The sequence below is a fragment of the Leopardus geoffroyi genome, chromosome B1, assembly GCF_018350155.1.
Source record: "Leopardus geoffroyi isolate Oge1 chromosome B1, O.geoffroyi_Oge1_pat1.0, whole genome shotgun sequence".
In the NCBI taxonomy this organism is placed as follows: domain Eukaryota; kingdom Metazoa; phylum Chordata; class Mammalia; order Carnivora; family Felidae; genus Leopardus; species Leopardus geoffroyi.
The window spans coordinates 102269369-102286093 of record NC_059327.1 but is presented as its reverse complement, the minus strand read 5'-3'; the positions used below and the strand labels follow the sequence as shown (position 1 = coordinate 102286093).

The following is a 16725-nucleotide window of genomic DNA, read 5'->3' as shown; positions in this document are numbered from 1 at the left end:
AGGGGTTGAAAACTAACTAGCGAGGACTCTATTCTCCCTGGGAGTCTGGGGGTGGACTTTAGGGAACAGGAGAACTCAGAGGCATCTACCAGCCCCTACTCAATTCTCACTTCTGCCGGCCTCAAACCAAGAGAGAAACACAGAAGGCACCAGCAGATGTTTCCCATATGGAGACCAGAGGAATGTGGCCAGGCAAACCTGGGACTACACAGGTGACATATCCAAAGAGGTCCGGAGAGGCTTGTTAACTCCAAGGGCAAGAGGGCTATGACTGGCACCCTGTTCTAACTGCTCAACTAGCGTCAGGTGATCAACTTTTAAAAATTAAATAAATATAGCATTTTTATATACACACCTTTATAAATTTACACATTTATGTACACATATGTATATACATACATATATATGTATTTGTAGCAATTTCTAGAAAGCAATACGAGAGGCTTTTAACCATAGTTATACTGGGCTCTGAGCAGTGGAACTGAGGAGCCATAGGGGAAGGGAGATTTTTGCTTTTCACTTATACCCTTCTGCACTTTTTGAATAGTTTTAACCACAGTTTGAATATTTTTACTAAAAAATAAAATTCATTTTTTGATGTTTATTTTAACCCCTTAGTTGACCAAAATTTTTAAGTAAATGTACATATTGGCAACCATTGCATTATAATCTTTCTGAAGCTAAATAAATGCCATATTAGTAGGATATGGATGTATGTTGTGTAGGGTAGCATGCAGAGTGAGGTTGTGAGTATGTGGTGTGTGTGTAGGAGACAAGGAAGTGCAAAGCTGGGTGTGGGGGTGTTGTGTGTATATATGTGTGTGTCTGTGTGTGTTGGTATGATGATGATTTTTAGGTGGACAAGAACTGGGAAATAGCATTCACTGAACTGCATGGAAGAAAACTTTGTTTTAAGATCAAACTATGACAAGGGTTTTAAACAAATCTTGTAAAAACTGTCATTGTAGTAGTTGAGTATGTTTTATTACTATTAATGGTACTGACTTCATTGGGTTAATATTTATACTATGAAGCTACAAACTGGAACTCTTCAAATGTCTAGAATCTCCATACGGTATAAAAGATGAATTCTGTGCTTACCAATGACAATATATTGACATTTTCTATAATACAGAATATATATGCAGAGTATATATGTCTGAAGAATTCCAATCTCTACTCAGGTTATCGTTGGGGAAATAAACTCATTATTAAAGTGCTACCTCTTAATGGAAAGGTCTCTTTATTTAGTGATTGCTATCTAAAAAGAAAATCACTTATAAAACCCCACCTTTTCTCCCCAAAGAGTTGATGTGAAAATACCAGAATATGATTCTTCAATGAATTTTTCTTTGCATTGCTTAATACTTGAAAGTTTTTTTTCTTAGAATTTCTCCCTCTTTAAGAACCAGTATCTCCATATTGTATATTTGAGCTGAAACGTGGGATTTTAGTACTATACAACACAAGTCACATGAGTCATTTTGATGTTGTCTTTAAAACATTCTAACACTGAGTTAAGTGTGAAGTCATATTTCTGAATTAGAACAAATTATACGGCTATTTCAAAATAAAAGAGCTGATCTAATGCTACTTCATGGTAAATCCACATAGCAAGTATCTTTCTTTCTTTCTTTTTTTAACTTTTCTTACAGTATTAAGACAAGCTTCATTAATCTGGAATGATAGAATGGTATGAGCCACATTGAATGCAACTCATCCACAATTCATAAACATGGCTCCAATCTCAGCTAGTTTTGACAGGGCATCTCCTCTAGCATGAGAAATAAGGAAGAAATGTGGGTGAATGGAAGAGAATGCTTCACTTTAGTAATACTAACACTAAAATCATTTTTCCAGACATTTCCTACCTTTGGATCCCCACCCAATGGCCTGACTCATTCAGCACTGCAAGGGTACATTGTGCAGGGCCTTCTTTCTTGTAAAAGCATTGGAGTACCACTGAGCTAAACCAGATGCTTTCAAGTCCCTGTGCAAGCTCAGGCTGATAGGGATGGCTGGTAATATCTGACTGCTATGGACTGAATTGTGTCCTCACACAAATCCATATGTTTAAGCTCGAACCCCAGTGTGATGTCATTTGGGGATGAGGCCTTTGGGAGGTTTGGAAGGTAATTATGATTAGATGAGATTATGAGGGCAGAGTCCTCATGATGGGATCAGTGCCCTTGTAGGAAGAAATAACAGAGAGGGTTGCCTGGATGACTCAGTTGGTTAAGGCTTTGACTTTGGTTCAGGTCATGATGTCACAGTTTCTGGGTTTGGACCCCATGTCAGGCTCTGTGCTGACAGCTCGGAGCCTGGAGCCTGCTTCGGATTCTGTGTACCTCTCTCTCTCTCTTTGCCTCTCTCTCTCTCATAAACATTAAAGAAGAAGCAGAAGCAGAAGCAGAAGCAGAAGAAGAAGAAGAAACAGAGAGCTCTCACATTCTTTCCTTCCCTCACTCTCTCCCCATCTCAAGCCAGGAAGAGAGAACTCTCACTAGAACCTGACCATACTGGCACCATGATCTTGGACTGCGAACTTCCAGAACCATAAGAAAAAAAAACACTTCTGTTGTTTAAGCCACCCAGTCTATAGTACTTTGTTGATAGCGCACGCTGAGTAAGACGGTGATGATACATCTTAAGGAAAAAAAATTTTTTTCATCCTTTATGAAAGAAATTTTGGGTTCTTGTTACTTCTCCAAACACTTAAGCAAATAAAAAGTTCTTTCTAAAAAATATTTTGGTGTATCCAAAGGCAACCCTTTGCTCCATTCCATTCAGAGGCAAAAATACAAGTAATACTCCTCAGGTTTCATAACTTTGACATCAACTCATCTGACTTCAAACAGTGTTTCTCTAAGTGAGGGCCACCCACCCCAGGATAACTTGGAGCTCCTATTAAAATGCAGATTGCTAGGCCTCATTTTAGATTAACTAAATCAGAATCTTTCAGGGGCATGGCTCTGGAATATATATTTTAAATGAGCATTCTTTGCAATTCCTATGCACAGTAAAGGTTGGGAACCTAAAAACATAAAAACAATGACATTATCCTGGATCAACGACCCCAGACTATGAGGCCTTTTAAACATCTGTCACACTGGCCCTGCCAAAAGCAAAGCTGAAACAACACATGAGCAGTGGAGCCTGAGGGACAAATGGCCTTACATGCATTTAGGTTCCCTATGTTTTACTAACATGTAACATTTCATGTCCAGGAAGCAAGTCACATGAATCACAGTAAATAAGAAGCCTGTAAAATGCCTCACCAGTGACCATTTAATGTCATGCCCTTGCTTGTTTCAAGGATTTATATTTTTAAAAGGTTACTAGGCCTTCTTCGAAACTATATTTAACAGGTTAAAGAGGTTGTCCATTATTGTATCCATTTACTATAGTCATCCTAGAATTGTGTATTAATAGGCCTCTCTCTCCAGATGAGTTTGCTTCCTCTACTCTAGTAATATATAAACTGTATATAACCCTTGCCTTTTTTTTCTTTTTTCTTTCTCTCTCTCTTTTTTTTTTTTTTTTTTTTTTTTTGCCCAGGAAATCTAGTAATTTAGTTTAGATCTAAAAGTTCTCAGTGACCATCACTATTCTACCCCAGATTTTTGGTACAGTCTTTCCTTTCCTCCTAAATGATTTCTCACATAGATATAAAATGAATTATCCTATGTACCATGTGTTTTAAAGATATTGTATGGTTGTATTAATTCTTTTTTAAAAAATAAAGTATTAATAAATACTCCCTCATATGTGCACATATTCTTGGATGGTCAGGTCATGCTTTATTTCTCATTATCTAGTGACCCTTAGGGAGTAAGTACTCAATAAAAATCTGTTCCACTGAGTTTGCAAATCTCCTTCCAGGCTCTGTCCTCTCCTTTGACCTCATATCCCATATGTATAATTATCTATCCCCTGGTCACTCTAAAATGTCCCACCTCACCCTCTCCCTTAACCAGCACGCCCTCCTAACATTTGCATCTCAGGCTGGTTATTCAGGTTTAGCAATTTTAAGGTCATCTATGTCTCACCATCTTGATGTTCTCAGAGTTCTGAAGCTGTTCCTTTGATATTTATTGAGTACTTACCCCCTGTGTGTCACTAGATAATGTACTGGACCCTCCCTTCCAATTCTCATTGCCAGCACCATCTTCCAGATCTTTAACCAATCATATTTGGATTATCACAACAGCTTTTCCAACAGAGATGGCATGAGGGAAGGCTACTACTAAACTTTACTGGGTACTTGATATATATATATATATATATATATATATATATATATATATATGTGTGTGTGTGTGTGTGTTTGTACACTATCATATTTAATTCTCATAACAATGTTATGAAGCAGGTATTATTTCCCTTTCATAGATAAGAAAACTGAGATTTAGAAAAATTGCCCATGGTAATACACATAGAAAAATGCAGACCTGGGCTTCAACTTGAGGTCTGTCTGACTCCAGATTCTTTCCAGTACCACATGCTATTCTTGATTTTCTTCCTTGTACGCCACAGCCATCCCAGCATCTTGCCCTTTTTAAACTCTGCTTTTACTCTCACACTTCTCTTAGACAAGAACAGCAAACAAAATAGAATTCTCCAGTTGACTTTCAAGGATGCTGACTAGTCAACCTTGTTTTCCTTGCTCCTCAGATTCATTCTTCACTGTCCTATAAACATATTATCGTGCTTATTTCTATACTATCAAGGGTATTTCTATACCATCAAGGGTATTTTTGGAAATATTAGCAAGGTGCTTTTCTCTTTTGTCTTTCCAAAAACAGTGTCCTCGCCCTGGTTGACCTTACTGCGGGGATAGCAGGGGAGGTGGAGGGGTGTGAGTGGTTAGAGTTAGGTGCCTATGTTTAGGGAAGAAGTAGAGAGCACAAATTTTAGAGGAGTGCAAAGAGAAATATCAAGGTAATTTTCAGCTTTTTGCAGGAAAAAGAGAGGAGTTTTCATGCAGAATTTAGGAAAAACAGAAATTGTCTTGAGGAAGGATTTTCTCTGTTCCTTTATTTCCCTAATTAGTTCTGAAGGAACCTGATCAGAGAATGCTCTCATCAGGCAGACAAGATAGCTCTCCCACTTTTGACAGCAAAGCTATGATACTTCCTGTCCTGACAGAAGAAAGAAATAATAGAGGGGAAAGAAAAGTTAAGATGTGGATCCAAGAAAGTGAAGAACCACTGAAGGCAGGAGATCTGGGACAGCCCAGCCTGATTAAGTAGGGAATGGTTAAGCTACCCTCAGTTCCCCTGTGGTGCAAGCCGGCACTGAGAACCAGAGAGCCTGCTCCCAGACTAGGACACCACTAGTGCTGTAAGCTCTATTAGAGCTCTGTAGCTCATGGGAGCTGAACTGAAACCATATACACCAAGGAGCATATCTGGGTTATAACAAAGGCAAGTTACCAAGATCAAGTTATTTTCACTGACAAGCAGCACCCGAGCAGACAATGAACATTTCCCAGAGACCAGAAGCATCAGACAACTCTTTCTTTCCTCAAGGGAACACATAAGCTCCCTTCCCCAGTGCCCAGGTGCTATAGAGGAAGCAGGAGGGTGGCTGTTTGAGATTCTGAGTTATTTTATCCAAGTGAGAGGCTATTTATTAAAAAGAAAAATCACTTTATAATATCAAACTAGGATCAATGACATTGGCTTCACAGCATCTCTACAGAATGCCCTCAACTAGGAGTGTATACATAAACCATAAAGAGAGTATGCCCCCTTGTAGGGATTAGGGGGAAGAATTAGTAAGAAAATGTCCCTTAGATATAAGCTCAGGGCACAAGGAAACATTGTTAGTTGACTTAATCCCTGTGATAATGTAGGGCAAGTCTTCCCTCTTGTTAACTCACATAACTGCTTAATTGATTAATTAACTTAATTTATTGATTGCTTAATTCACTTGTGGAATGAGAATAAGTATCTGTTTAGCAAGCAAAACAAAAACAAAAACAAAATTTAAAAAACTAATTTAAACCACACATTGGACAATTGGTTCATTTTTTTCCCTCTCCTGGTCAGCAGGTAGGAGACTCAAGGGAAAGACCTGTTACAGGTAGATTATAGGAGCTGCTCATCCAAGTTGTTCTGGTTTCTTGACCCTGCTACACCTACACTTCTAAAACAAACAAAAGGCTGTTCTTTTTGTTTCTATCCTTAGGCCTACTCACATTTCTGCCCAATTGATCCAAAGTCTATAGACAAAGAGATTCAGACAGAATGGTAAGTAACTTCCTCAAGGTCACTAAAGGATAAAGAAGAGAGCTCAGAGGTCCTCTCCCAGGCTTTTTATTCTCTACCATGCTGTCTCCAGGGAATAAGAAAAAGATGAATAAAGGTTGCATATCAAAATAACGTTATTAAAATGTATGCTTAGCTTATGTTTGGGAACATTTGGGTTCTATAAAGAACAGCTTCAAAAATTGCTCTTCGGATTGAATCACAATCTCTTTAGCACTCATCAACAAATGAACATTATTAAAGAAGTCAAATCCTTTACTGAAATAAAGAAACAGTCAACTACTCAATCCATCTAGCAAGGAAGCAAGCAGAGTAATAACACCATCAATGTGAGCCAAAGCAATGAGAATAACACCCAAGTTGTTTTGACTAAGCAGTTCACCACACTGAAGAAAGTGAATGTGCCAACCAGCCAGGATCCAGTCTGTAATTCTGTGAAGGCCAAGAAGAGCAGAAGGAGCCACAGAAGATAAGTAGTGAGAAAAGCTCAGAGAGGGAGGAAAAGTGTTAGAGAGCAACCACCATGTTACAGTGTCGGGGGTGGTGATAATTGGAAATGATGATGAGGGCGGGAAGCAGCAGGCACTGACAAAGGACAAGAAAGCCAGAGAGGAAAAGTAAAAAAGTAGACAAACCCCATAGTCCCCCTGGCAAGCAGGCAGCTGTCAGTCAATGTCCTGCCTCAGGAGACACTCAACATCTACATAGCATGGTTTACGAGTGAGTGTGCTAGAAAGGAGGAAAGGGCGTCTCACAAACAGCCTCAATAGTGTCACCAAAAACACGTTTTGAAAATCTCTTAATATACGTATTTGTAGAGGGCAAGAAGTGGAGTGGGAGATACTCTGAACTTCAGTAGCCCCCACGGGCACCAGTATTCAAGGCTAGAGGAAGGCAGCCCCATCCGTTCAACTGTTTGGTAGACAGGGTCCAGGGCTACGGGCAGTCCCAGGCCCCACACCGCCTACTGCTGAGCCCACATTTACTGACATCACAAACAGCTCAATAACATATTATCACAGTAGCAACCAAACCAACAAGATGAGGAGCTCCATTTAAGAAACAGGAAAGCACGGCTTTCACTTCTAAGGATTCTCATCACAGGCAAAAATTAATAGGTAGCAATTCCAGCACTTACAAGTCTGGAGAGATATCTGGGTCTCCACAGTAATTAATTTCCTGACAGTTTCTGTTGGCCTGTGCTATATTCAGAATACTCTAGGTATGAGTTTAATAAATCTATTAGACAATGCTAATTTGGGTATATGCCCTAATCGCTAAGTCAGAGACAAGAAGCTGTTGTATATTTAAGGAGGGAAGCTCCAATCTCCTCTCTTTGTCACCTTCCCAGTCATCCTTCTCATGAAAGCTCTTTGCCAGACCCCTCAACAGCTAAAACCAGAAAAACAAAAAGGCCATTTAACAGTGTGTTCCTTCCTCTAGAAGTTCAGTGCAGGCAGAGGTGAAGACCCCTAATCATTGCCTGCATGATTTGATAATACTTCTAAACACATGTGCCTTCTGGAACTTAGATGCTCCTGCTTCCAGGAACTATATTTTGTGTATAACTCTGTTAGCTGTTAAACTGACTATTACTTTGTTTTGTGATTGTCTGCTTTCATGCCTGGCTCTTCAGTAACATCTGTAAGAGCAGAGACTGCCTTTCTTTATCTATAAAGAGATAAATGCCTGGCTTTTAGTACATGGCTGGTGAGTATCCATCTGTCGGAGCCATGACTACACAGATGCATGAGTGCTTAAACCCCCAGACTGAATACCCAGGGGACAAACAATCTTCTCCTCCAGGCTAAAGAAAACCTTTGGTCACATACGATAATGTGCAGAAATAGTGGTGGAGGAGAATTAGAATAATTTTCTTATTAAAAAAAGTAATGAATAATACAAAATAATAATCAGAAGTTAAAGTAAACAATTATTCTTTCAAAGCAGATTTCTGCTTTATCACATTTAATTCTTAGTGATACCACAAAAAGTATCTGATGAACTCCACATCTCTTGATTTTGATATTAAAATTATGTTTGTAAGGATAATATGGGGGCACACCAAGGATAAAACTTAGAATTGATAACCTCTAATAATGAAGCTTATCTATAAAAATAAACTCTTTCACAATACTCTCTAAAACGAATGTTTATTATTTCAGGAACATTAAATGACAATGAAATTAGAAATCAAATGAATTCAATGTATAATTGAACAGGAATTGAGATAAAACAAACTCAATAATAAAATCAAAAACTTCTACTGACCCAAGAGAAGTTCATATTTGGCTATTTAAATATATTAGATGCTATTAGATGTATTATATTATATTATATTTATTATTATTCTATACATAGCTTTATATATATATAACATAAACATAAATAATATATATTATATATATAGACCTTTAATATTACTAGAAGCAAGGGATCTGGTTTTCTATCACTATCATCTATATCCTAAGTCAAAAATCTGAGGTTTTTGGATGCTTGCTCCTGCCTCATCACCCTCAACCTACTTTTCAGCAGAGAACCCATATGCATCAGTACTATTTGACAAAACGTAATCAGAAATGCAAAACTGGTATAGAATATTAGCATTGCCATGCCCTTTCCTTAATGGGTCATATACTTGTGGACACTTAAACCTCATTTTTTAAAAAGGTCTAAGACCAAATCCGTACTGTCACCTATTATTTGAATAGTGCAAAGAGGGAAAGTTTTATTTTTTAATAGGGGATTTTTTTTATGACTAGGTAACTGTAGACAAACATCCTTGACCTAGATGTTAAATTAAAGACAAAACACTATCATAATCCTAAATATTCTCATAAAGTCACTGCTGAGCCCCATATGCACAAGTGTGAGGTTGTCCACCCATGGTTCACAACTCCAGATCTTCTATCTGGGGCCAGACTCCTACATGCTCACCCTGCACAGACCACTAATCTGTTTCCCCTGCCAGACTTCTACTGCGTAGTGTTGATAAGGAAGACTGTTGGTCAAGAAAAGAGCCTTCCGCCTCAGAAGACTGCTAAGCAGCCATTCACCATTACCCGAGCATGCCACCCCGCCCCCCCCCCCCCAGGAGGCAATCTCAATCCTGAGGCAAGAAATTCAAAGTATTCCTTCCTAACCAAGAGCCTAGTAGCCCAATAAAAACAGGTTTCTTCCTCCCGTTATATTTCTTGTGGTGTTTTATTTCCTACCGTCGAATGTGGTAAGGATTTATGGGATTGTAGGCAAAGGCAAAGCTCAAAGGTTAAGAATACTGAGAGAGAGAGAGGAGGGGTGGGGAGAGAGAGAACAGACAGACATTTGTTATCCTAGGGCAGTAATAAAAAAATCCCTAAAATTCTAACTCCACCATAAAATGATGCTCCAGTCCTAGTCTAGGATCCTCTCACCACTTTGATAATAAGAAAGAGAAAACCATAAATGATATTTGGCAGGAGGTCAATTACATCTTGAGATATTCTTTCCTCCTTTTTGTTTCCATTCTTAGTCCTCCTACCTAGCTTACAAACTTTCTCAAGTTGATCGGCCATCAGCAGTCAAGTTGAAATGATGAACTAATTGGATCTCATAAATGAATTAATACTAATTAGTAGTGTCCTGTGTCATTCCTCCCAGGAGTAAATGCATTTTTAAATTTCTCTTAGGAAGAGAAAAAAGCTGAACCCAAAGGAGGCCAAGGTGTGAACAGCACAGTGCTAAGAGCCTAGAGATTTCAAATGACCTGGGGCTGCTATGAATTAGAGGTCACACTTCAGCTTCAGTTTCTCAATTTGTAAAAGAAAAGGCTGGGTTAGATAAAATCCTTTGCAACTCAAAAGTTCTATTTTTTTTTTCCAAAATATTCTATATTAGTTAAATTCAGGAAGTGTGGTACTAAGATGACTTTAGGTGGGGGAGTTCAGATGACCTTCACATCACACTGTATAGGTTACCAACTATGCCATCTGCCCAATAAAATCAGACATGATTAAGAATATTCTTCCTTCTGTAATCTTGGCCTGTTAATAACACAGTTTTCATTGGGGCTTAAAAAACACATGAGACACAATTATAGGGATATTTGGTTTCAAGATGATGGAACAAAGGCCTCTCTTCCCCTTTCTCCTCTCCAAAATTACCCCCTTAAATATCAAGGAAAACAAAGAAAAGTAACACAAATTTCATCTTCCATGGAACTGGAAGACATTCGTAGCATCTCCAACTACACAATGCATGAAGTTGGAAAGAAGATGAGTTGGAAGAAAAGGAAATGATTTAGTGGGGATAAGGAAGGTCCAACCAGAGTGCCTATAACAAGAAGCAAGCTAATCCACTCTGCTTGATGCCAGAAAAGCCCAGAAATGGAAGACAAAAGAAATACCAGCAAGTAGAGATGAGGCAGGCGCCCAAAATAGGGGGGTTTGGCTGAAAGTCTATATACAGAGTAGGTAGAAACTCTTTCCCCAGATTTCTACCCCCTTACAGATATGATCAAGTGACAACCCTCACCCCTGTAATAAAGATAGGATGTGAAATCTCCAGAAATAGAAATAGAGAGCTCTAAATGTGGGGATACCAGGCCCAAGGGAGGGCAGGCACTAAGAACAGGGGATCCCTTCCCAGTTCCAGCATGAAGTATTATATAAACACAAATTGCTGCTTTTGTTGGGACACACTTTTGGCAGCACTTTCTCTGAAGAAAAACTAAACAGAATCTTCTTTTCCAGAAGTCTTTCTTTTTTAAAGATAACACCACTGAGAAATCTAATGATTTTGTGCACATGTTAATTTCAACAAGAATTGATTTGTCTTTCTTTTATTAAACATTTTTAAAATTTGTATTTATTTTTGAGAGAGAGAGAGAGACAGAGGAAGAGCAAGGGAGGGGCAAAGAAAGGGGGAGACACAGAATCTGAAGCAGGCTCCAGGCTCTGAGCTGTCAGCACAGAGCCCCACGCGGGGCTTGAACTCACGGACCGCAAGATCATGACCTGAGCTGAAGTCAGACGCTCAACCGACTGAGCCACCAGGCGCCCTGGGAAAATACTTTTTAAACTTCATTGTATTTTTAAGAATAATTAAGTATTTTGATGTTGAACTTTCTATTTAATTAATGATAACCGTATTTTTAAAATATATTTTTAATGTTTTTTTATTTGGGGGGGAGGGGCACAGAGAGGAGACACAGAATCCGGAGCAGGCTCCAGGCTCTGAGCTGTCCACACAGAGCCTGACACAGGTCTTGAACCCATGAACCATGATCATGACCTGAGACAAAGTTGGACACTTAGCCAACTAAGCCACCCCAGTGCCCTGATTCTTCTTTCTTAAAGTAGACTCATCAGGTGCCTAGGTGGCTCAGTCGGTTAAGTGTCTGTTGATTTCAGCTCAGGTCATGATTTTACGGTTTGTGGGATCCAGCCCTGCATTGGGCACTGCACTGCCAGCATGGAGCCTGCTTGGGATTCTCTGTCTCTCTCTCCTAATCTCTCTCTCTCTCTTTCTCTCTCTCTCTCTCTCTCTCTGCCCCTCCCCCACTCATGCTCTTTCTCTCAAAATAAATAAACTTAAAAAAAATAAAAGGAGACTCATAAATTTCCCTCTTGATTTATCAAGTACTTTCCAACTGTGAATCAATTCTTCCCTTTTCTTGAAACTGTTCTTTCTAAGCAGCCTTGCCTTAGTACCCACCTTATCCTTCATCTTCTTCTGTGTCCTCTATTTGCTACTCTTTCTCTCCACTCTCTAAATAACAACAAAAATTCCCTCAGAATAGGGAGTCAAGAGCTCTTTTTGTTTCTCTCTCCACACTTTCTTTGGGTAATATATACTCCCATCAGCCAGTAGATTCTCAAATTCTCTCAAGCTTTAAATTTGTATTTCCATCTTCCTGCTTGACACCTCTATCAGAATTATCTGAAAAATCAGGCCCTCCTCTTTGTTCTTTTCTTTTCAACAATGACATCAATGATCTTAGTTTATCTAGGTCAAAATCACCAAGTCATCTCTGACCCTGCCTTCTCTTTAAACCCTTGTGGGCAGTTAGTTGCTTATTTCCATAGATTCTCTGTGTATTCTCTCTTCCAACCTCTCCCCTTTTCCATCGCCCTAGTACTACACTATTACAGATCCTAATCTCAGCCTGAACGGTTATGGTAGCCCCCTAATTTATTTATTCACATTCTGTCAACTGCCACTACAATCCATTCTGCTCTCAGACTGGCTTTAATCAAATTGCTGCTGCTTTGTAATCATTAGTGGCTCCCTTTTGCCTCCTCCTGGCAAGATCCTTATATTAATGCCCAAACCAATGCATCCAGCTAAATCTCACTGCTCACCTACACATCCTATATGTTCTTTAAAAAAAATTTTTTTTAAGTGTTTATTCATTTTTGAAAGACAGAATGTGAGCAGGGGAGGGACAGAGAAAGGCAGCGGGAGACACAGAATCTGAAGCAGACTCCAGGCTCTGAGCCATCAACACAGAGCCAGACGTGGGGCTTAAACTCACGAATCATGAGATCCTGACCTGAGCCGAAGTCAGACGCTTAACCAACTGAGCCACCCAGGAGCCCCGACATATTCTATGTTCTAACCAAACTCAATTAATATTCCTCAGACATGCCTAGCATTTTGAGGGGAGAGCTTCAATTAATTTATCATTCTGTCTCTGTCTCCTATCCTATCTTTTAAGGCCCATAAAGGTTTCCTTGATTTCTGACTTTACATAGTGGGTCTCTCCTTTACACTTGATCCTTCATAGTTCCACCCTTGTGTGTATGTTTTTATGGAGCTTATTTTACTCTAATTCATAATAGCTCATGCCCAGTTTCATTTCCATCTCTCCTTCATGAAATTTTAAACTCTTTGAATGCAGAAAAATTGTCATACTCATCTTTGGGGTTTGCCGTACCTAACCTGCAGTTTGCACATGCAAATGCTTAAGAAATGTTTTTGAATCTGGGGCACCTGGATGGTTCAGTCGGCTAAGTGTCTGACTCTTGGTTTTGGCTCAGGTCTTGATCTCACAGTTTGTGAGTTTGAGCCCCACATCAAACTCATGCATCAAACCACATGGGATTCTCTCCCTCTCCTTCTCTCTCTGCCCCTCCCTGCTCATGCGTTCTCTCTCTCTCCCTGAAATAAATAAATAAGCTTTAAAAAAAAGAAATGCTTTTGAATCGAAACTCATGAGAAGTACCTTCATATACCTTTTTGGAGTTTCATCAGATATTTAATAGCTAAGACTGAAAATGAGGTAATCTTGCCAATGACATACTACTTGCTCCTAGGTTTGCAAACAACTGGGATAAAGAAAGCCTTGGTTTGAATCAATAGTTGAATCAAGAGTTCTATCAAAGGACTTTTAAAATTTCTTGTTAGTAATGTAACAGATGACATTCTTTCTCCTAAGTCAGTCTGCTTAAAACTCCCAGATGGAACACTGGAGCATGGAGCAGTGAAATGAGCAACAGGATTACCCTGAGGAATCTTTTTGGTCAAAGTGAGACTCTATCCTGAGCATCCTGGCTGAATTTTAAATTCAGCTGCTCTATTCTGCCTACTGAAAATGACCCTGGGGCTTTGAGAGACTGGTTGTCCTGCTCCAGTGCCAACATAGGGTTGCTGTGTTTGCTTTCTGAGCTGTTACATTCTTGCCATATTCTACTTGAAGGTGGAATAAAGAGCTGATTTCTGCTACAGATATCAAACTAGTGCCTGATGTTACAAAATGACAGGACTCAGACATGGAGAGCTTGCTGCCCTACCTCTCAAAGAAACATTTATTGTGTCCTTAAAATGACTGGGTCTTCTCAACTGCTTTACAAAGTAAACACACTACCACGTTTACTTGTTGAATTATGTAAAGTCAGAAAATGGGGGGAAAATGTTCTAATAGAAAAAAAAAAAGTCTACAGTGGAACTTGCTTCAGTGCTTTGTGTAATTGGCCTCAAATTTCAAAAGGCAAAGTGAGTAATCTCTGCTCCACCCTACTTTCTCAGATTAGAGTGCTGTGGTGTCCATTTAGTGTGGATTTAAGGTAAAAGAAAAATAATCAAGAAATTGGTAAAAGGAAAAACAGACAATGCCTTAAAATCTTAGGGAGGCTGGGAAGCGAGCTGGCAGGGCTTTAATCCCTCAGGATATACCTTCCTTCCATTTCCTGGACCATTTCCTCTCCAGGCTAATCTTCAGCAGTAATTGAACCACATCAGGATGCGTCGCTCATTTTAAATCAGAACCCTTTCCTAGGCGATCTACTCCTAGCCACTGACTCTGGGTTTTATAGGCAAATACGGCAGGGCCAGGAGCAGGCTCTGAGCGAGCAGAACAATGCGAGATCAGGTCGGTCTGGAGGTCGCCGCGGAGGCCTGGGACCAGGGATGTGGCAGCTCGAGGGCGGCAGGGGGCACTGCATAACCTCGGTCCCCTCACGTAGCTGGTTACCCGTCTTACCCCACCCAGACGGTTAGGGCTGCCCGCCACGTCTGACCTCAAGTTCTCTACCTAGGTCTGTGCGTTTTTCCTAAAAAAGACAGTAAACCCTGTGGCACGCCCAACGTGTGGGACACGAGAAATGCCATGGACCCTATAAAACTAAGCACTCTCTTTTGCATCCTCTCTGCGTCTCGTAGCTGCTAAGGATGTCTCCAAGATCTGGAAATTAGGAAAAGTTGCTCTTTCTCACACACTACAGTGCCGGCATTTATCTTCCTTTAAAAAGAAAACAACTACTGACCCCGGGCCGCCTGGGAACTACAGCCAAAGTTGTCATTAAACAGTTCCTGCGGCTGCCCTGCGCCCACTCTCCCGTGGGGATTTGGCTTCAGTATGCCCCCAACTGAATGGACCGTCGAGAAACGGGGCGACCCGGCAAACCTACACTCACACTGCGTAGAGCACACCTTCCTTCCCTTCCCTTCCCTTCTCCCCTCTGCCCTGCCCGGGCCTCAGACGGCGGAGAGCTTCGCGGGGGACACCGGTTCCCAGGGTGGTTCCACGCTGAGAAGCGGGGGAGGGGGGGGAGGGGGTCGGAGTTCGAGGGCGCGCCTGGCTTTGTGCAGACCTTCCCATTCTCCGACTTCCTAGGGTAAGCTCGGGGTGCATCTGCTGAGGGGTCCTAGCCTATGGGGCAGTAGTGCTTGTGTAGGAGAAGACGTGCCTGTTTGCTGGAAATTGAGTCTGGCGTCCGTGCTGTCCGTCCATGGGGCCGTTCCGTGCGCTTGAGCCGGGACAGAGCCTCAGCCACGCCTTCAGCGGCCCCCAAGTCCCTCCACAAAGCAGAACCAAGGGGACGAGCCCCTGACCGAGGTCCGCACCCCTACATCGCCCCGAACAGAACTGCCGTGCCGTGCCGCGCCGGGAGGCGTTTTGGGGTCCCAGGCACTTCGCGGGTTGGCCGGGAGCGCGCCTTCCCGCCCCCCCCGCCCCCTGCCGCCCCGCCGGGCACTGCCCTCCCCAGGCGCGGGCCGCGGGCCGGCCGGGTACTCACATGTCCAGCCTGGGGGAGAAGCGCTGCGGGCAGTAGCTGTGCGCTTCCCGCTGTGAGGGCGCAGAGCGCGGCTCCAGCCCCCCGTTGACGCCCCTCCAGCCCCGCCGGCGGCGCTGCGGCTCCGAGCCTTCGTCCTCACCCTCCTCCTCCTCCTCCTCTTCCTCCTCCTCCGGCGCGGGGAAGGTCACCCTCGCTTGCTCCTTGCACTTCCTGACCTTGGTGGACATCGCGCCCGCCGCGGTCGGAGCGCGGGGATGCCGGCTGCCAGCCGCCGCCGCCGCCGCCGCGCGGTCTGGCCGCGGCACCCCTTCCCCGCCGCCGGCCCCTCCGGCAGCCCCCGGCAGCCCCGGGCGGGAAGTCTGCAGGAGAGAACGGCGCGAGGGGACGCCGAGCAGTCAGAGGCGGGAGCCAAAACCCAGTCGCCGCCGCCGCCGCCCACCATGAAACCGTGGGAGCGGCCGCCGCGGCTGTGGCTGCGCGGAGGAAGCCCGGGGCCGAGTAGGGCGCTGGTGCTGGAGAAGGCTCTCCCGCCCGGCGGCCGCGGCGGCGGTGCCTCCCCCGAGCCCGGCTCCCGTCTCCGACAGCATCACTTGCTAGGACACTAACGTTACTCTGGGTGAAGGACAGAGAGGGAGGGAGGGGGAGAGGGAGGGAGAGCAGGAGGAGAATCAGTTCCCAACCGGACAGAGAGAGCTGGAGAGGAAACCAGATCAGCAGGTAGGGAGCGAGGAAATCAGAGAAACTTCCCTCCCTATTCTCCCATTTCTCTGCCAGGGGATTCAGAGTCCCTTTCCGTTTACAGAAGAAGCAAGTTTCCTAAGGGAGAGAAAAGGGACTCATCTGGCTTGCTGTTAATTTTTCTGCAGTCGTATTTACCCAGTTCATCTCCAAATATTTTTCAGCAAATATCTCTTGTTCATTGCGTTACTCTAAGCCTTAGTTGAACCCGCAGAGGT

The 16725-nt window shown here is 42.4% G+C and overlaps 1 protein-coding gene across 3 annotated transcripts in view; it reads right to left on the bottom strand.

The window, feature by feature from the left end:
- Nucleotides 1-16391, bottom strand: part of TRPC3 (transient receptor potential cation channel subfamily C member 3) — a 74250-nt gene extending 57859 nt beyond the window's left edge. For 2 of the 3 annotated variants that reach the window (XM_045468532.1, XM_045468542.1), the window contains exon 1: nt 15770-16391. In XM_045468532.1, the coding sequence (XP_045324488.1) occupies nt 15770-15996 (227 nt within the window). In that variant the 5' untranslated portion in view covers nt 15997-16391. The remainder of the gene's footprint in view (nt 1-15769) is intronic. The other variant, XM_045468538.1, reaches the window with a different exon arrangement.
- Nucleotides 16392-16725: the final 334 nt, after the last annotated feature.